The sequence below is a fragment of the Protomyctophum bolini genome (assembly GCF_963924005.1).
Source record: "Protomyctophum bolini genome assembly, chromosome: 9".
NCBI lineage: Eukaryota > Metazoa > Chordata > Actinopteri > Myctophiformes > Myctophidae > Protomyctophum > Protomyctophum bolini.
In genome coordinates, this window is record NC_137870.1 from 34,430,471 (window position 1) to 34,451,546 (window position 21,076).

The 21,076-nt window shown below is 43.9% G+C and overlaps 4 protein-coding genes across 4 annotated transcripts; 1 reads left to right on the plus strand and 3 right to left on the minus strand.

Moving 5' to 3' along the window:
* Positions 1-3,331: 3,331 nt before the first annotated feature.
* On the plus strand, positions 3,332-4,318 carry LOC308321838 (nudC domain-containing protein 3-like; the record flags this gene model as incomplete). The annotated part of the gene is made up of 1 exon (XM_080772929.1): positions 3,332-4,318. The coding sequence occupies one exon, from the start codon at positions 3,332-3,334 to the stop codon at positions 4,316-4,318; it is 987 nt and encodes a 328-aa protein (XP_080629055.1).
* A 4,690-nt stretch (positions 4,319-9,008) lies between these two features.
* On the minus strand, positions 9,009-10,529 carry LOC308321839 (proteasome subunit alpha type-4-like; the record flags this gene model as incomplete). Its single annotated transcript, XM_080772930.1, has 2 exons — positions 9,009-9,235; positions 9,767-10,529. 2 exons carry the CDS (start codon positions 10,527-10,529, stop codon positions 9,009-9,011), a joined length of 990 nt encoding a protein of 329 aa, XP_080629056.1.
* Positions 10,530-13,751: 3,222 nt separating this feature from the next.
* On the minus strand, positions 13,752-14,660 carry LOC308321840 (protein YIF1A-like; the record flags this gene model as incomplete). The annotated part of the gene is made up of 1 exon (XM_080772931.1): positions 13,752-14,660. One exon carries the CDS (start codon positions 14,658-14,660, stop codon positions 13,752-13,754), a length of 909 nt encoding a protein of 302 aa, XP_080629057.1.
* A 2,606-nt stretch (positions 14,661-17,266) lies between these two features.
* On the minus strand, positions 17,267-18,403 carry LOC308321071 (ubiquitin-conjugating enzyme E2 Q2-like; the record flags this gene model as incomplete). The annotated part of the gene is made up of 1 exon (XM_080771861.1): positions 17,267-18,403. The coding sequence occupies one exon, from the start codon at positions 18,401-18,403 to the stop codon at positions 17,267-17,269; it is 1,137 nt and encodes a 378-aa protein (XP_080627987.1).
* Positions 18,404-21,076: the final 2,673 nt, after the last annotated feature.

Here is a 21,076-nt window from a genome sequence, read left to right on the forward strand (position 1 = left end):
AATCTCTCTCTCTCTCTCTCTCTCTCTCTCTCTCTCTCTCTCTCTCAAGAGAGAGACGGCTCGCTTGGGAAGCCGTGGATATGGGATATCCGTGGATATAGTATAGTAGGCTGTGGTCATTGTGGTCGGCAAGGACAGCAGGGGGACGCAGCAGGGGGAACCTTTATCAATGTGTTCCATTCATAAACTAGCCTACAGTACACAGTGAAATATATGGTGATAAAATGACACTCATAACGTGCATGTGTCGTGCCGTCTGGGACCCCCCCCCCCTCTCTCTCTCTCTACGCACGCAGCCGCCACACACTGTTCTTTTGGGCATGGAGGCACAACGCTGAGCGCACAGTGACAGCAAGCACTCCCATTGCAGTGTTTTTATGTGTTTTCTTAAGCAATTGATTAATGTACACGTCCTCATTTCGATCAGGGCTTCAGTCTCCTCATTCGACCACGTCTATCCACGGTAACGGGACATCTTTGCACTGCGTAAAATATGCCTTCTCCGTCTCCAACTGTGTTCAGCTCCTCACCCGCTCATTTGCTTCATTTCCTTTATTTACTGCGGATTGCATTCACACCTGCACCGAATCGTAATCAAGTGCGATCTCATTCAAGACACTGAACTTGCAGATCTGCCATTTTTGCCATCTAAATGCATTATATGGTTACATGGGCCCAGACAGAGATGCAGAAATTAAATAGAAAAAGTGCCCTTCTGGGCACAGGTCTCCACCAGGAGGATAGGAGAGTGTTTAATGTTTAGGAGTAATTTAAACATATTTGTGTGTGTGTGTGTGTGTGTGTGTGTGTGGGCCAATAAGGACCCAGGCCAAATGCCATTGCGCAGTAGCCTACACCAACAAGTCTATGCGTGGTGTGTGCATAGCCGCATGTGAAACTATATCGTGCTGTATTTTGCTTTCCATTTCATGGTCGAAAGAGAGAGAGAGAGAGAGAGAGGTGTGAATGGAATCATCGTGACAGATCCCATCTCTCACACGTTACAATTCTGTAAATTCCTGGAATAGAATGGAATACAACAGGAAAAAAGGTTTCAGCACCATGGAGAGCGCTCTCCGCACTGACATGCAGCGGTACAAAGCGGACAGATAGACTGATGATCAGTCATTTGCTAGGTCCCTGTTGTATAGTGGTCAGATAGACGTTTTGCCTTTTCATATAGCTCATCGTCGCCTGCATGCTGGAGGGTCATGGGTTGCAGAGCCTCAAACATGAGAGAGGTCTCGCGTATATACTAATGAATCTTTGGGACAGCTGGTTGATTATGTCCAGATTGGCTCATCGTCGCCATTGAAAATATTAACTCTGAAATAGCTTTCTGCATTGGATAGTCGCTCATCACAGCTCGTCAAAATGTTTAGATGTTTAAAAGTACAGGTGAAAATATAGTACAGGTAAAGATCTCTCTCTCTCTCAAGAGAGGCGGCTCGCCCCACGGCTTGGGAAGCCGTGGATATACACGGCTTGGGATATCCGTGGATATACACGGCTTGGGAAGCCGTGGATATACACGGCTTGGGATACGTGTTTCGTACACATGCAGCGCGTTGTGAGCTTGCAGATCGTCGGTGCCCCACTCACCATGAATCCAAGCAGAAGTCCTCACAATAGGTAAACCACTGCCACTGCCAGTGCTCAGCGCAATGGCCCGCTGCAAAGAAGTTGATATTTTACTTATGCGATATTCAGATAATCTTCAACCGATTGTTATATAATTCGAATTAAGTGGTATATATTCTGTGAAGTTCCTGGACACTTCTAAATTGATGGGACTGTATTTCATTTTAGATTTACCCTACTTCAAAATACCTTTAAAAATTATCTCCAAAAACTAGGTACATTTGCTCTACATATGGCTTTCCCTTCATTGTCGAAGGCATTTAATGTTTGTGTTGCCACAAATTTAAGTCATATTTGACCTAATTTCTCTTTTCATTGACTGGGAAATATTGAGACAGGACAAAGGCTGTATATAGGAGGGGCTAGTGCCCCTGAAAAAACGAAGGAAAAGTAGAAATTGGGCATAATAGGTAGATACTAGATTGGTGCCCGGCCTATTCAGGAACCCATTGTACCCGTCTGTCTGTGTCTCTTTTATGCTCTTATATGAAGTTCCGTGTCAGGCACTTCCAGATATGGAGTCCAGGGCAGTCCAATGTGCACACTGACTCTGCTCCTGTGCTGCCTGCCTCTGCCCCTATACTGTGTACCCTTGCCTTGTGGTGGTGAGTGAGTGACTTTGTCCAGTGTGCATTCCTCCTGTTCAACCTCAGCCCCTCCCCTCTCCTCTCTCACTTCAGTGATGCTTGCGGAACTCGACTTCATCTCGTTCCTGACCACATTTAAAAAGGTACTGCAAGTAGAAGTACTCTGTCAACGGGTACAACGGGTATTGTATAACCTCAGAGGCATGTGTTCCCAAGTCCCTACATTTTTGCCCATAGTATACACCAGTAAGACGCGCAAACGCGGGAAGCGAATGCAGCTCGTACATATTTGGGTTTTTTTAAGATTTATTTTTAAGTAATTTTTTTAAGTTAAGTTATTTTTAAGTTAAGTTTTTAACTTAGCCATAACCATATAAGGAGTCCCCAAAGCAGCTATACGTCCAAGTATGGAGTGTGTTGCATAAATCACAAACAAATCACTCAGCTCCATATATGGGCACAAAGGGGGGACACACGGACAGACATGATCTGCTAGGTCTCATAGTAAGTGCTCACTGCATTCGCAATCACTGTTGTGCCAATAATCGCGGTAAAGCACATATACCCTTGTGTAATATTGCTTAAGTAAAGTCGTGTTAAACTGTCCCCCTGGGTTTGTACTTTGAAATTAGTTCTACATTTGGGCCCAAAACAGTCCCGACACCCACATGTGGAGATCCTTGTATCTGTCTTTGTGTCTGTACATGTTTATTTTATGCTCATATATGGAGATCATACTATACTGATGTCATAAACCGTCGACCTCCTATAAGTAAGTACTCTGTCAACAGTATTGTATACCCTCAGAGGCATGTGTTCCCAAGTCCCTACATTTCCCCCCATACTAAAATCTGGCAATTTGTTCTGACATCACATGTGAGGTCAGAATGTTATAACCATATATGGCTTTGGCTGAGAGGCTATGTCACACTTTGCTGGCAGCGTCACTGTACTTAAACTGGTAAAGTGGTTAATTTGTTGTCATTCTTTTCAAGCTACCGATTGGTAAACACCTAGTAGTTCTATTTTGCAAAGGAATTATTACTTAGCAAATCCTACTAAAAATAATTTCTTTTAAATACCACATAGAGCGCTAACTTGCAATGGCGCCGCCCCTGGGAAAGACAGAAATGTACGACAACGCTTTGTTCGGCATCTTGCAGAATGTTGGAAATGTACAGGATTTCCTGCAGATCTATTTTGGGTTCCTGTACCGCAAGACGGACTACTTCCACCGTGCCAATGGTGCGGCAGAAAAAGTGGCCCTCAAGAAATTCAAGATATTTGAAAAGATTGCAGAGAAGGACAGAAATAATGGGCTGAAAAAAAAGGAAAGCAGGGCTGTTCCTCCCCCAGCAGCTCAAGAGCTTGAGTGTGCACAGCAGCAGAAGGAGATATTGGATGCCCAGCCAACCATGGAGTCCTCCACAGTGTCAGGTCCAGCCTCTGGCATTCTCCCCAGCAGCGGACAGTCATCACAACACAGGACAACTGCAGCCGCCAGCAGCAACTCAGCAGAAGTGGATGAGCAGATGCTATTTCAGTCTAACCCAGAAAGTTATAATGGGGCTGTGAGGGACAAATACCGCTGGTCTCAAGGCTATGACGATGTGGACGTACGTGTAGATGTTCCTGAAACAGTTGTCAGGGGCAAACAGGTGGCGGTTAGCATCCAGACCAGCAGTGTACGTGTCTGTGTGAGGGACGGAGCAGAAGAGACGGTCCTGATGGAGGGAGAGTTAACAGAAAAGATTAACGCCGAAGACTCAATGTGGAACCTCGAACCTGGACGCTGCATTGTTCTATCACTCAGTAAGTGCGGTGAGATGTGGTGGAAAGCACTACTGAAAGGAGAACCGGAGATTGATATCACCAAAATTAATTGTGAGCTCCCCCCTGTGGCCACAGTTGATGATGAAGGGGAGCTTGCTACTATAGACAAACCCAAACCTCAGAAGAAGCTAACAAGCGAGGAAATGAAAGTGCATGAGATGCTGCAGATGGGCTGGAATGCTCAAGATTCACCATTTAAAGGGCAGCAGTTTGATCCCTCAATGTTTAACATCCAAAATACAAAGACACTGGATTAGTTTACAGAAAGAAGATTGCAGATTACAATTGCAATTGTACTTCGACCGCTTTTCTTCTTCCATCTGCACCAAATCTCTTTGGCAAAAATAGCCGATCTGCAAGTGTCGTGAGCTTCCCCCAGAATAGGCATGTTTGGGATTCAAGATGCCCTGTTTGGATGTATGCATTAACCTTGTAGGAAAAGGAGCAATGAAGAGGAAGGAGGGGTTGAACTGAAAACAAAAACAAAAAGAAACAGATTTTTTTATATTTAGAGGTTTTTTTTGTATAGTGTTTTTAACGACCAACAACATGGAAAAAAGAAAAACAAATGTATAAAAAAAAGGAGGATGAGTAAATGATAAGAGATGGCTATTTGCTGGTCTGCTCTGTGATATCCACAAATGCTGCTGCATCCTGTCTTCCAATTCTTTTGTTAGCTTTTTTTTTTTACAAAGATGAAGTTTTAGAGGATGGAAACAAAAATCACACCCGTGTGAAGTGAGTGGTGCAACTCCGTGTGGGGGTCCCCGGAAGTTCCAGACCCGCAAGAACGCACACGCCCAGGGTACCGGCCCGCTTCCGGCAAGCCGCCCCATGTCCGAAACGGTCGAGAGATGACAGATTTGCCGCATGGGGTCCCCGGAACATCCAGACCACCAGGAACGCGCCCAGGGGCCAGCCCGGTCACACCCGAAATCATCATATATACAGTTAATATGTGCGCAACAGTGACACTTGGTGGTGAAAACCAACCAAGCGCTATTTTCGTGCTCGGACACATGCCAGCCAGCCAGCCAGGGACCCAGGGACACGCAGCTGTCTATAGGAGTGGTTGCACCACTCAACAACAACTGGTGACTATGTTTCACCAACCAGATTGCTGGATCTGGGACCCCATTTACAGTTGGTTAGGCTTGCATCATGGATGTGATATGTAGAAACCTCAAGACTCAATTAAGCATCAACAACCATGAACAACAGGCCATTTAAGTGATAATGGGGAGAGGGAAGAAGGAGCATTGGTGTGGGTGGGCAAGGATGGAAATGGAGGGGAATGTCATGCCCCTGCTTTTTCAACTGTTTATTGTCATTTGTGTTGCAGTGTTACCATTTGCTCTAGGCTGATTCAGTATACTGTAAGTAAGGCTTAAATCTCCTATGCCCGGCTTTTCGTGTTTGTGTAAACACAAAAGTGAAGAGAAAAAAAGTGGGGACGCAAATGGTGATTGGCCAATTTATAGACGCTCTTAATCCAGAGCGATTTACACTAAGCAAGAACAAAAAAGCATGGCAATACATCACATGATTGCGAACGCAGTGAGCACTTACTATGAGACCTAGCAGATCATGTCTGTCTGTGTGTGTGTCCCACCTTTGTGCCCATATATGGAGCTGAGTGATTTGTTTGTGATTGATGCAACACACTCCATATTTGGACGTATAGCTGCTTTGGGGACTCCTTATATGGTTATGGCTTAAAAAAAGAATAACTTAAAAATAAATCTTAAAAAAACCCAAATATGTACGAGCTGCGTTCGCTTCCCGCGTTTGCGCGTCTTACTGGTGTGTGCTTGGACAATTGTGAAATGGCGCATGAACACTAATCACAAAAAACAGTATTGATCAAGAAGGATATAAATAAGATGTAGAGTGCAATATAAATAAGATGCTGAGTAAAATAAATAGGCATATGAAGAGAATTTAGATGAATAAAGAAGACTCAAGGGGCACGGTGGCGACCTTATTGTCGAGCTTGGGCGGCCAATGGCGGTCCTGGGTTCAGTGTACCCCGCACCATGCCGTCTGTCAAATACCCATCACAAACATGCCTGCTAGAGAGAACAGTGAGAAAACGCACCCAGGGCGCAGTACCCCCCGTAGCAAGTATTCTTCTTAATGAACTTTAACGATATTTAACGATATTTATGGGTGGGCAATATCTCACAACGGGCTAAGGGCTAGTTTATATAAATATCGTCAATGTAAATGCAAATAATGGCAAACACCATCTGCAAAACATACAGTCTCTCCACATGCCTTCGGCCTGGTGGAGACAATAATGGACACAGTGTTGAAAACCACTGCTTTAGTCCAGGGGTTCTCAACGTTTTTATGCCGGGGACCCCCGGAAATGCTTTGGCAATGTCTTGGGACCCCTGCCCCGCCCCCTATGAGTACCTACTATATGTAAACTCTTCATTTCCATTTTCCAGCCATTCAGTTGGTGTGCTAGATGCAGATCGAATTGGTTGAGCTGAAATTAATTTTGGAGTTTGTCTTAATGTTGGTTTATAGTTATCTTTAGTAAACTATGTCTGGTAAGTTGGTTACATTGGTTTGGTTAAGTTGGTTTGGCAGGTGTATGGTTTGCGCAGATTCCCATCCTTGAAAATAATAATGAATTGACTATAGCACTTTTGTGTTGCTGAATGTTAAAATGTGTGTGTCTCTGTTTGCCTTGTGGTAGACTGGTCACTGGTGTGTCAAAGATGGCAGCTTTGGATGGTGAAACATCATGTCACAGTGTGGTAGTTTTATATGCTGGGGGGGACGATAGTTGTTGTAAACTCTAAGTACTGGACCCTCGTCTGGTTTGACAGACATGTAGTGTGTGCAGGCTGGGTGGTGTGTGATAATCCGGTTGAAGTATTCCTTTGGTACGGCGATTAAGTTTACTGTCAATAATTAAACTTAGAAATGTATTCTCAAACACTCCACATTTCCACATTATTTATCATAATTTTAGTCTCTGTCAATTGATCTATTACTGAAAATCATGAATTTAGATTTAGTGACAATTTATTAATGTCGAACCATTTCTTTAATACTGTAAGCTCATTTTGCACTGTATCCAAGAGCTGATCCAGGTGTTTTCCTGAGCAGCACAAACTAGTGTCGTCAGCAAACAAGACGCAGCTCATTTGTTTTAATATATCACAGACGTCATTTATGTACATAATAAATAGCTTTGGACCCAATAAGCACGTGTTCAGGGAGATGTCCTTTACCACACCCCACTCTCCGCTAAGTGGGAGAGGTGTAAAGTTCCGAGCGCCAGGCCTTCTACTGTTGTCAAAGGTAAAAAAAGTGCCGTTTCCAGACCAGTGTGGACACTGGACAAAAAAAACGGCTCTTCGAGGCAGTTGTTGTGACATACACACGCGTACAAAAGTGCTGGGACAATTATATGCCATTTTGTCAACAACCATAGAGAGCAAGAGCTGATGGTACTCATCTATAGTCTTATCACACAGCCACCTGCCATTCTCTAGGTCAGGTGAAGGATTTTTGTCTATAGTTTTGGAATGGGTGTAACTTGTGTACATGGTTTGCATCTGTCTGTGCATTTATGCTTTTGTTTGACCTGCTGAAATTGGATTAGTTTGACACTCTTGGTTTTCTCGTATGACACAACAAAGAAACTAGCCGTCAGTCATTATTTGTTGCATCAGCTCAAAGGTATATGAGCCTGTGTCATTGGATTCATGTGTCATGATATACCATTTCTGTTTTGTGCAGGTTTACAATGACACATATGGTGACCTGTCCAAAAAGGCACAAATACTGGACACAGTATAATTATTTTGTTGGTACAGACACAAGAGTGAACGTTTTGGGGATTTCTGTGCCAGATCTTAACGGGAGAAGTAAAGTCTGTGGACTGTAAATTACTTTGTGTGTTGCTAAGCTCTTTACTTGCTTACATGTTTCACATTTGTTAGGTTGAGCAGGAAAGTGTGCTACTGTGTCTAAGATGCCTTTTTGTGACACTTCAAGTGGCTGCACTATGAGTTGTGAGTGTGTCACCACATTGACTACAAACACATCGACTAAGACTTTTAAGGTGAAGCAGGTCATTTCCATGGAGCCGGAAGTACTGCATGTCTTCCACAAAGCAGTTCAATATGGTGCATACGTCTGTCATAGATAATTGCATGAGACAGTAATGGCACTGATGTTTTGGGAACGATTTCAGTCCAATTTGGGCCCCATTGACTTCCATTCTGAAATTGTAGTTAAAAATGAAGAAGAAGAATGAAGAAGTATAGGATACAGTACGTATGTGAAAAAGGTTATACTTCCTTTACCTGCTAGCACTGCAGTGGGCGCAAGAAGGGTCAAGAAAATCAGCCTGCCGGTTTGCGAGATTATGTAGGAAAATGGACAGCTAGCCTCTTTAAGATCCACACCATCAAAACTACCTGGTTTGGATTGATTTTATAGCACTTATAGCACACAGTCAACCCCAGCGTCCTCACTGGCTGCCATTTGCTGGTATGGTAACCTTGGTGTCAGACAGAAAAATGGGGTTGTTAAGAAAAACAGGGTTGTTAAGGGGGCTAAATAAATCAGCTGTCTGAGTCACTAGCAGGTGGTAAATTAGAGCAGACAGCTCTCACCCCCTATACCGGGAATATGAATTCCTGCCATCGGGCCAATGGCAAAACCAATTTTCATTTATACCTACCTCCATTCGTGCTATCAACAAGGGAAGCATGAGGAGGTATAGATGCTGTTTAGTCTCAGGGGTGGGTGGTGAGGATAGATGTAGTTGCACTTTATATATAATCTTTATATATAATTATATATTATATATATATATATTATATTTATATATAATCTTCTTCTGTCGTATATGTCCTTAGCCCTTCAGCTCTGTTGCAGCTCTGTTGCAGCAAGCCAGTGTGTGTCTAGGTCAATGAAGCCTTATTGATCACCATTTGGTGGCCGGTATGTGGGGCAGCTGGTCAGCACGTGTTCCACAGTCTGTAATGGATCCCCACATTTGGAGTGGGCACTTTCTGTGAGACCCCACTTCTGCATGGATGCACCAAAGCGTCCCACACCCGTCCTCAGGCGGTTGAGGGTTGTCCACTCCCTGCGCGGGGAGATGCTGGCCAGGAACATCTGTGGGATCCTCGATGTAGTGAAGCCTGGAAGGCTACATTATTATTACATTAATACAGATTAATGTAACAATCTGTGATAATGTATACGTATGTCTGTTGTTTATGTATGTTTTACTGTTTGTAATGTGTTTTAAGAGCTTTTATTATCTGCTGTAAAACAAAGTGCCCAGCTTGGGACATAAATAAACTTGACCATCACCTTACTTCCCACATTCACACACTAATGGTGGCAAGGTGGGGTTCAGTGTCTTGCCCAAGGACACTTTGACATATTGACAGAAGCCGGGATTCGAACCGCCGACCCACGGATCATTGGGCAACCTGCTCTACCTCCTGAGCCACAGCCGCCCCAATAAACAATATCAACAATAAAGTAAACAATATCTAATAATGGCATTTTTTTTTTTTTTTTTTTCCTCTAACTGAAATTTTAGACTGGAAGACAACGGGGGTTGGAATGGGTTGAAACCTTACCCAGATATGGAGGTGGCAGACGGCCGTCATAGAGCTGACGTCGTAGTAGACAACGTTACACATTACCAACGTTACTCTCACTTTCCTGCGGAGCTTTGCTCTTTGCTTTGGCCTCGTCTGCGTTGTGCCTCTCAATGAGCTCCTCCACCTCCTCCTGCTTCAGCACCTTGATCTTCGTCTTCCCGCCCTCCCGCGTCAGGGTGGCCAACTCCACTTTGTCCACCGAGAGCTTGCTGGCGTCCATGGTCCTATTGAGGACTTTGATGGCCAGGGTCAACGCTGCGGCCAGTGTCATCTCCCCTTCTTTGAACTCCTGCTTCAACATGGACACTGCGGCGCCGCTGTTGTTGCCGATGCAGGTGGCCTTCCAGCCGCTGTAGTTGCCACTGGGGTCACTCTGGTACAGCTGGAAGCCGTAGTGCTTGTCCCAGCCCATGTAGAGCAGGGACACGCCGAACGGCCTCTTACCCCCGAACTGCGTGTAGGCCTGTTTCATGTCACACAGATGTGTCACCAGCTGCTCGCAGGGTATAGGCTCCCCGTAATGCAACGCATACCTCTGTGCGATTAGTCGCAATTGGTTTGTGAGAACGTTGGCGTCCGATGTAATTCCGGCAACGCTGCAAGCCATGTCCTCATTGAGCTTGTAAATCTTCTCGGAGAAGATAACGTCATCCAGCAGTTTGTGGACGTTGCGTCTCTCTGCAGCTAACAGGACGCCGTCGTTGGCCAGGATCCCCAGACATGTTCCGGCGTGACCGATGGCTTCCATGGCGTATTCCACCTGGTATAAGCGTCCTTCAGGGGAAAAGATTGTAGTTCGGGAATCGTATCTGCGAGACATTTTCACTTTAGTGTATACTCAAACGTCCTTCAGTTTGATGCTGATTAGATAATGATTTCTCACTGGGCTATGTGTTAAACTACACTAACTTCAAGTTATGGCATACCGTCTAACATTTTATAGATTGAATATTGATGTCATCATCACATTGATACATCATCTATATCCAAATTTGGACAATCCAAGTCCCATGACTTTATACTTTATTTTTAAGTTAAATATCTCAAAAAGTATCAGATCAATAAATAATGTGGGAGAAAGACATAATATGTTAGCCTAGTGGCATTGTGCACAAAATGTTTATGGTGCTGATTAGTCCAGTGGTTTTTTTATAGGATTAGCTTCAGAGAGACACAGATTCACGGATACACATTATCTGTACCCAAATTTGGACAATCCCAGCCCCATAGCCTCAACATTCTTTAAAATGTTAAATATTTCAGTGGGATTCTACGTTGACCCAAAGCCCAAACCACACCAATGGGAGACGCAACAAAACGGTTTTAGCGTTTGTCGCAGCGGTGTGATATTTCCTGTTGGGTATGTGTAGTGTCTGCACAACTGTTCCTGCAAAACAGACAGACACCTGCAAAAAATGTGCATTGGAAGTTGAAAGAATTAGAAACACTCAAACACTCAATCATGGAAGGTGAAAGTCAACAAAGTTGTACAGCTTGTGGTTCTGCAATGAAGAGACAACTATGTTGGATTGCTTATCCTGATTTCATTACTCTTTCTGTGAACCATATTGATAATGATGGGAATTGGTGCACCACACCCCTGTAGTACCATCATTCTGATCTCATCGAAATTCCCATTTGTGATAGCAGTAAAATTAAGTATAAGTTAATCATTTGTCATAGAGGCTCTGTGGCCAAATCCGGACACTTCTGGGCACACTTACTTCATCATGACAATGTTGTCATTAAAGCAGATGACACAATTATACAGATCCTATACCAACGGCAAATGCACTGCGAGATTGTGGAAGGTAGGCCTACTTATATATTTATTGTCTTTATATATTTCTAATGAGTTTAAAAAGCATAGACTCAAGGTGTGAGTTTAGCATTGTCTGTTTTGTCTATTAACTTCTCATGCAGACACTTTAGGGGCTGGACCCATATTTAGTATGATAGCTCATTGTGATATATTCATATTTTACTAAATCTACTTATACTCACATGATTGTTTATCCTGTCTTGGTACCACAATTAGTCTTTGATACTGTGTAAGATGACAATAGGTGACACCTGTCTTTAATTATTGTCTGTTTCCTTCAGGTTTAGGTTGGAAGCTTTGTGTGTCTCCATATACTAGCTATGATGGGAAGAGGCGTGTGCATGTGAATAACATGCCAGCAAGTTATAGTAACACATGGAAAATCTGGAAAAAGTAAGTTGTTTTGAAACATCATTATGAAAAACACGACGCAATACATCGAATGCATAGAAATAGTAATCTAGGAGAATCATAGGTGAACCCAAGAACCTATAATCTGTATAAATATAAAAAATCACACCCGTGTGAAGTGAGGGGCGCTCTTGTCATCGTATATCAATTGTCAATGGTATTTCAATTGTGGTGGTGGTGCCACAAATTTACATCATATTTGGCAGACATTTGACCATTTTCTCCTTTCATTGTCGATGGCAAATATTGAGACGTGTGGGGACAAAAGCTGTATATAGGAGGGGCTACACCCGTGTCATATCATCGTACATATCATCATGACGTAACATGTCGATTTTCTCAGACACATGACGTAAATTCTCACACAGCGGTCTCTCGGCCAGCTCTATAATGAACAGAAAATACATGATCAGAGTACCCCATTTATCAGCTTTCATTTTATAGTGTTCATCTATTTTCTGTTTACTAAAGAACTGGAGAGAGACATACCTCTGTTACTGAACAAATTACTATGCGACGTTTGTGAATAAATAGAGCTATCATCTATATAGTGCACCTTTAACCTCATACACATTCTGACTTCAAGTTCACATCAGTGGGTCACTTCTCACTCCATTTCTTTCTCTTTTCAGTGCAACGGCAAGAGAAGCTGTAACTTCCAACCACACATTGAACCATCTGCCAGGATCACATGCCTGCCTTATGACTATGAGTGTGGTGGGCGGTGACGTCACAGTGTGCCTTATTTACGAACGACCACAGCTGTGACGCATTCACACCGCCGACACCGGACAACCCCAGCTTCAGGGTAGTGGGTCGCTCAGTGCGGGCACTCGTCACACCCGGTGCGCAGCGCACTGGATTTTCGAACGACAACGCACAGAGTGAACAATAAACGAACGACAAGAGAGCACACCAGTGCGTTCAGGGCGGCCACTTCACATGAGTGTGATTTTAGTATTACATGTTATTGTTGTCATCGTCGTCTATCATTTTATTATTGATGTATGTACTTGCAGGTGGGGCATTTGAAGTGGTGGACACATGGACATGGTAGGCCTACTTGAGTCATAGTATTAGGCCTATAATAATAATAATGATAATAATAATTCAAAAGTAGATGCTTGAATAATACTTAAACATTTAAAAGTACAAATTCCAAACTAAAAGTAAATTTTCTTTTTAATGTACTTCTTTACTGTCCACCACTGAGGTTTGCCATTTGGTTTGTGTAATAATGTGGTCATATGCTTCTTCCACAGCTCCTCGAGGAAGACTTGGAGTCGGAGGAACAGCCAGAATATCATCATTGTTTTTAATTAAACAGACAGTGTTACTTCATCATTTGGTTATATAATGTGAACCTCAAATAAAATTCATGGCATGCAACATGTAGCTTGTCTTGTTTTTCGTGTTGAACATGCTGGAAGTGACTGAGTGAAGTGATGGTCCGCTCACATCCCTGTCCCATTATGTGTCCTTTACTTCAGGGGTTCTCAACGTTTTTGGCTGGGGACCCCCAGAAATGCTTTGGCCATGTCTCGGCCATGTCTCGGGATTAATTAAACAACTCACATACCCAATACAATTGTAATGTGGGCCAAAAAATAAGGTTTTTGTCAGTATTACACACATGATACAAACAAAGTGTTGCTGTGAGACATTTTCTCTTGAACAAAACCTCTATTCACTGTTCTGGTACAAATCAGTGAACGTCTTTAACTTCCATCAACGCAAATGGAAGGTCATCCTTCACTGTGTGAGCTGACTGACCGGGGCAGAAACAGCAATGGAATTGCCACTTAACATTCACCTGACCAGGTGAGAGGTCAGCCAGTAGATGATAAGTGGCTGAAATATAGCCATGCCCACAATGATATAATGGCGGAATCGAAATTTGGCTCCGGTCCTAGCTGAGTCAGAAGAGATACCGCAGAGAATCTTCATCTTCAAAGAATTTGCAATGAAGACCATAAGCGCGACGGAGAACCATAACAGAGCCAGGTAGTAGCCGGCACTGCCGAACAGCAAGCCGCCCAGCATGGTGAAGGTCATCCCGACATATTTGTACCCGCTGTAGGCGATGAGGTCAAAGGTGGAGAGGTCGCTCAGCACCGTGAGCAGGTACAGACTCAAACGCATGACAAAGACTTCGATGCTGAGCCACACCAGAGCGGTGCTGAGACACAGTCCCAACTCCTCTGGACTGAACCGATTCTGAAGGCCAAGAGACACCCCGGCCAGCAGAATGTGGGTGATGAAGGCCATGGTGGGTATGTAGAGATCGGGAGCGTTCACGTCGTTCCTCGGCGTTAGCGGAGTGTCTCTGTGGTAACCCACTTCCCACTCCTGGTGAACGTATGGGAACATAAGCAGCATGATTTTATTGATGACATATCTGGTGTCGACGTCAAAGAAATACTTCAGCTTGTTCATCGCCATGAATCTGTCGATCTCTTTGTTCACGATATCCTTTCCCTGGTTGGCCAGCGATGAGGCGTATATCACTCCAACAACGTTGGACACTGGATCAGCAAACATGTGGTCGATCCCTGCACCTCCCTGAGGGGCGCCTGTAAGCCCAGGGGTGTAGAAACACTGACTGTTCATCGGTGGTGCTGTAAAGCTGTTGTCTTCGAAGAGAGTCTCTCCTGCTGTTGGTGGGGACACCCAAGAAGTTGGCTTTGTTGACTGGTAGACATGGCGTGGCAGGGTCATTGTGCTGCTGTAGTTAAGACCTAACATTGCCTTTCGTGGAGCTCTATTTGATCTGCCTATATGTACCAAAGTCATCCATATCATGACATCATCACTATGTCACAATGGGCAAATTGTGACACTATTTTTTATAGAAATACATTTCTTGTGGGGAAAAGGGGTTCTAACGACGGCATGGCTAATAGGACTGTATGTATACGTGTATAAAATATCCAGGGCACATATCTTTACTAATGAATAGAAAATTTGGATACTGAAAGTTTTCATCCCAACAATGAAAACTGCTGACAAAATCCCATTGCTATCTCAAATGGGGCTGATATACTACCCACGCCATTTAACGTGTATGGTCTATGGCACCAGAACCCTCACAATAACATACAGTATGTGCCCGGGATATTATACCAGTGTCCGTATGCTTTTCCGACCAGTCATTGGTCCGACATGCGGAAAACGACCGGATTAAGGTTGGCGAACATGCGTTAAGGTAGGCGACCATGCGCTGCTCCTCCCTTGCGGTTATGGTCAGGTTATGGTTTGAGGTACCTCAGTACCTGGGCATTGCACTTCAAAGGCTTTGGAAGCAACTATAAAATACATTGAGAACTCATTAATCTTTAATATTCGTTTACAATGTCCTTAAAGGACCTATCTTCATATTGGTCCTCACCAAAGCTCATTATAAAATGGCACCATCTTGGTTTACAGACTGTGGGTCCTATTTTGCGTGTCTTAAGTACCAGACAGTGGCCTTGTGGTTAGAGTGTCTGCCCTGAAACTGGGAGGTTGGGGTTCGATCCCTGTCCGGGTCATACCAAAGACTGTAAAAATGAGACCCAATGCCTCCCTGCTTGGCACTCAGCATCAAAGAGTTGCAGCTCACTGCTCCTTGGCTCACTGCTCCAAGAGATGGGTCAAATGCGGAGAACAAATTTCACTGCAGTAACGTGTGTGACAAATCATATGACTTTGACTTTGATTTATGACTTAACCTAAGACCTGGGGGTGTGGCCAGTGCTGTTTGGCTGTTTTGAGTGGCCAAACGGCATTAACCACGCCTCCAGGTCTTAAGTTAAGTCATAAGACCTGGTACTTAAGCCACCAAAATAGGGCCCTGTGTGTCTCAGAGGAGGACTGTGGACATTTCAGAGGGCCGCCAACTAATGATGCTATTGGTCATTTCAAAATATTTGCATTTTATTCTATCGTTATGCAAGAACAATGGCTTCTATTATGCATGCCAACTTTCCAGGGAGAGACAATTGCTTCTATCATCATGCTAACTTTCCAGAAAGAGTGGTTTCTATTAGTCTGGAATATCCATCGATAATGGAATTGGTTAACACAGGTTTCTGAATTGTCCACAACCATCTATATGGCAGATTGAGTATAATTATTGTGCCAGTTGGGGTGTAATTATTCAAAGTAACACATTTAAGAAATTATAAAAACATATCGGTTTATTTATCTATTATTTATTATTTAATAATATTGACCTAACTTTGGGAATGTCATTGTAAGCAAAGGGTTTTTGCGACGTGTTTTGAGCTTCTAGATTAGGTTTTTTTCATTATTTTTGCACGACACCATTGTATGACAAAGTATACAATAATAATCGATGCTGATGTTGATAGAATAATCAACAAATATATATAGTTGCAGCCCTACAGTACAGCTGTTTTAATTTTTTTGTATTTATTTGTCCCGTTAATGTCACTAATGTTTATTTCTGGATCTTTTGGATGTGTAGAATACAGAACATTGATATTACAATGCTGTTTGGACAATCCTGATCCTGCATTTCTTGTTGAAAACATATTTTATATACCAACGAACTACACTTTCAACCTAGTGTCCATATTTTGGGCAATACATTTTCAACAGTATTTTGAAAGGTGGAAGACTTTCGGGAGTAGCCCCTAAATTGTACTGCATCTTGCAACTCTGAGCCACTTGTGATGGCTCCGGAAATTCCAGAGGTTCTGTGCCCCTGCCCCAAACTATCCATTTATTTTTGAGCGAGTGTGTCTACAGTATGTGTCTATAGCAGCACAAGTGTCCATATATGGCCATAATTATGCTAATTACATCAGAGATGTCCATATTAGGGTGCCATATCAGCTAAGACAGAACTCTTCCACTCACCTTGCGTGCTTGGCGCCAATGCTATACCTGCACCACTCACTTCACACTGGGTGTGATTTCTTGGATGATGGTGGAACTCGTGAATGTAATGTGTTAGAGCAAGTTCATGCGTTTGTATGTGTGTGACTGTGCATGTGTGTACGCACATAGTCCACCACTGACCACAGAAAAAAAAACATTGAACCATGTGGATCTCAGACATCATGTCCTGCATGGCCAGTCTTATAATTTCAGTAAATTATGACATATATATATGATGTATGACTCTGGACAAGCATCCAGTCCGATCCAACCCCTGTTGACTTTCATTATGAAATTAAAGTGAAATATATTCAAAATATAAAACATGCACAGAGACACAGCTCTGGACACATAAATCAAGACGGCTTGCTTCAGGGCCAAAACGCTTTTGATTCTACATGTGGCCCTATAGTGCAGGAACCATGGACAGTGGTTATCTCCTAGCCCTCCGTTTTAGGTGGCGTGTACCAGCCATGCTTTTCATGGGCCTGGACCAGATACCTGTAGGATTGCTGTGCACGGTCAACATTGTACTGGTTGTTTTGGGCTCCAAACTGCACTCTGGCTTCTCCTTTGACGAACGTGGCACTTATCTGCATGATGACGGACTCTATGGAATAGGCACTGGTCCAGCCCTGCTTTGTGAGAAGCTCCATGCAGATGGCACCTCCGTCGAGAACGTAACCTCCGCTAATCACTGGTGAAACCACGCGCACAAATGGTGGATCAAAGGGAAAGGTGTCTTTATACGAGACGTTTAAGAGAATGCAGTCCAGTCCGTCTTTCTTCTTAAGATCTTGCAGGTCCTTGTGTAAAGGGCTGTCTGGGTCCAATGACATCAGCTTTACATGCCATTCATAAAGACTGTCGTTCACGAGCTCCACAGAATAGCTGCCCGTCTTGTAGCTCTTGGACCTGTAAATGTCTCTAAGCTCCTTCATCAGACGGTCAGACGCTTGCACTGAGCCGGACACGACTCCGTTCACGTGGTCCTGCGTCTGGGTCTTACGGATCTTCTGCAGGATTGCCAGGTTCTTCTTTTCAACACCATCCTCATCCTCCGACTTATTACCTTCCACTGCCTCGTTGAAGTCGTCCAGTTCCAGGTCTTCTAAGTCCTCTTCCATCTCCTCCTCCTCCTCCTCCTCCTCATCCACTTCCTCAGATGGGACTTTGTCGGTGGTTCCATACTTTGGCTCTTGTCCTACGGAAACTGCGGGCAGGGGCGGGTCCAACTTCATCACATCAGGGTGCTGGGGAAGGTTGTACAGCCGGCAGAGGTCAGAGATGAGCTTCTTCAGCTGCTGCAAAAGCAGAGTGTTGCCTCTTCCCACATCTTCCAAACGCTCTAAAACCTGTGCCAGGTTTGGGTCATCGGACTCCACAGACCACATTGGAGGCGTGGAGGGGTAAGACTCTGTCATATTGCAATGGATGGTCACCCGTTTCTCTCCGCTCACATTGAACTGACAGCTCAGCTCGTCATGGTTGCAGTCTACAATTCTGAAGCGTTCATGGTTTGGTTTGAAAATAGACTTCAAATACTTCAGTTCTGCTTTCAGCCCTGACACAGACATCTTGCAAGTCAGGAGACAACTGGGGGAAATAAGTGGCGGAAAACAAGATGGACTTACTTCACTGTTACCTTCACCACTAGTTAGCAGTGTCTAGTAACAAAATGTTTGGAGCTGACTGGTTAGATAGCTATAGCTAATGCAATATAAATCAGTTAACTATAGCTTATTGTGTGCGTTTTTTTCCTTCCCCTCTCCTTTCCTTATTCCTTCCCTTTCAACCATACCTTCAAGCAAAAGCACATCTTTGAGGCTGTGATCTGCCTTTTAAGGACCAAATTAGTCAACACTGTGATGTAGGGTCCATTTGGGCCTGGCCATATATGGACCATATACAGTAAAAATGGTTCTTAAGTAGCTGCAATGCTGCAGGGCCGGTTCTACAGCCTGACCCACTATAGGGTGGGCATGACCAATAATATGATTTCCATCAGCACCCTTTCGGTTAACAGCACTGATGGCAAGCGGTGTGTTCACTGTCCAGGTGGGTCTAAATTTCTCTAAAACATGATGCCCACCCATTCAGAAATGATAAATGGTACAGATATGTTGTGGTCTCTTTTATATGGTCTGAAACTAAATATACTTTTGATTCGGTGGGTGACACGTTTGTGTGGGCTCTTGGGTGCAGGGCTCTGACCTCTATCATGTGGGTCAATGTTCCCCTTAGCTGGGGCAATTTGTCTATCATGTGGGTCAACTTACCCCTTAGCTGGGGCAATTTGTCTATCATGTGGGTCAACTTACCCCTTAGCTGGGGCAATTTGTCTATCATGTGGGTCAACTTACCCCTTAGCTGGGGAAATTTGAGCCACATGACCACTTTTTAAAAATTAGTTATATGTTAAATTCTCTATGGGAAAATTAATTGGAGAGTTGTCAGTGGGTCCAGAAAAACAAGCCCACTGCTACAGTATGCTCTATAGCATGGGTGTCAAACTCAAGGCCCGCGGGCCAAATGTGGCCCGCCATGTCATTTAATGTGGCCCGCCTGCCTCAAGCAACAACAAAAAAAAAAAAAAATAGCCAAAATGTTATATCGAACATGTACCTTCATCAGAGTGGAGAATATAAGTATAAATCAAGTTGAGCAAAGCCACTCTTCTCTGCCCCTCTCTCTAACAGACACAGTTAACGATTGCTTGTTAAGTGCCTGCCAGACAGACAATCAGATGAAATGAAGGCAGGTGTAGAGTAGAGTGTAGACTAGTGAACTGAACATGTTCTCTTTATATCAAGTACTTCATACCAGCCCCTTATGAAACTACTTCTCCCCAAATCCAAATGGATTTCATTTTCCATCCTGAATGGCAGTAACTAGCATACAATGAGAACTGAGAAGATCTCCACAAAGGTTTACTCATCAAAACTGATTATATAACTGTAACCATCAAAGCATGCACTCAACATAATGGTTATGTGACCATGGCATGTGCATAATATAAAATCTTATACGTTTTATTATTTTAATTAATTAAATTATTATTTATTATACGATTTATATGGGGGGTGGGTTCAATTAATCGATTATTAATCGGCAGAGCTGTCGACTATTCAATTTGGCTGATGTTCACTTTGTGGCATCCCTACAAGTTACAACAAGTGAGTAAGTGACTATCTCTCTTCCATACTGGTGTGTGGCGTCTCTTGCGTGATATGATGAAGTAGAACGGTGCCGTGCACATTAGGGACAAAGTCGTGTGTGTGTGTGTGTGTGTGAATGTGTGAAGACCCATCTTCTCTTTCTGTCATAGTGACATTGTCCTGCATCAGATCATGTCCAAATCAGGTTCTCCAATCTCCAGTAGCCTCTTCAGTTTTTTGAAGATTTTTTGAGTGGTGCAACCACTCCCTTACGGAGGTGTGTGTGGCTGGCTGGGTCTGAGCACTATGTGTGTGGCTTGCTGGCTGGCTGGGTCTGAGCACTATGTGTGTGGCTGGCTGGCTCTGAGCACTATGTATGTGGCTTGCTGGCTGGCTGGGTCTGAGCACTGTGTGTGGCTGGCTGGCTGGCTGGCTGGGTCTGAGCACTATGTGTGTGGCTTGCTGGCTGGCTGGGTCTGAGCACTATGTGTGTGGCTTGCTGGCTGGCTGGCTGGGTCTGAGCATAGATAGATAGATAGATAGATAGATATTATAGCAGTGACTGACTGAAGGGCCTCCCACACCGTCTGCGAACGCCGCGCGTCAAAACAGCCGCCTCCATCATTTTCAATGAACCTATCGCACACCGGCGGCGTCCGACGTGCGCTGACGCGCCGCGTCGGACGGAGCCGGTGTGTGTTGGGCTTGAGACATCGAGCGTGCGTCCGCAACTGGTTGTGGCCCCCATCAAGTGACCTTTTGACCAATGCGGCCCTCGCCCCAAATGAGTTTGACACCCCTGCTCTATAGGCTATAGTGTTACCACACCAGACCATTATGCGATAGCATTTATGTACATTTAATTACTTAATAAAGTGTCTGCCGAGTTTAAAGACAATTTTCCTGCATTTCGATTTTTTTACCACCTTTACGGGTGTACCAGTAAACTGATTTTGTGCTCTTATTCAAGTAAAGCTCTAATACAGAACTTTTAACAGAACATTTCAACTGAACATTATGGTGTAATAGAGAAGTAATAAATAAAATACATACTGCACATGCACGCACACGCACGCGCACGCACACGCACAC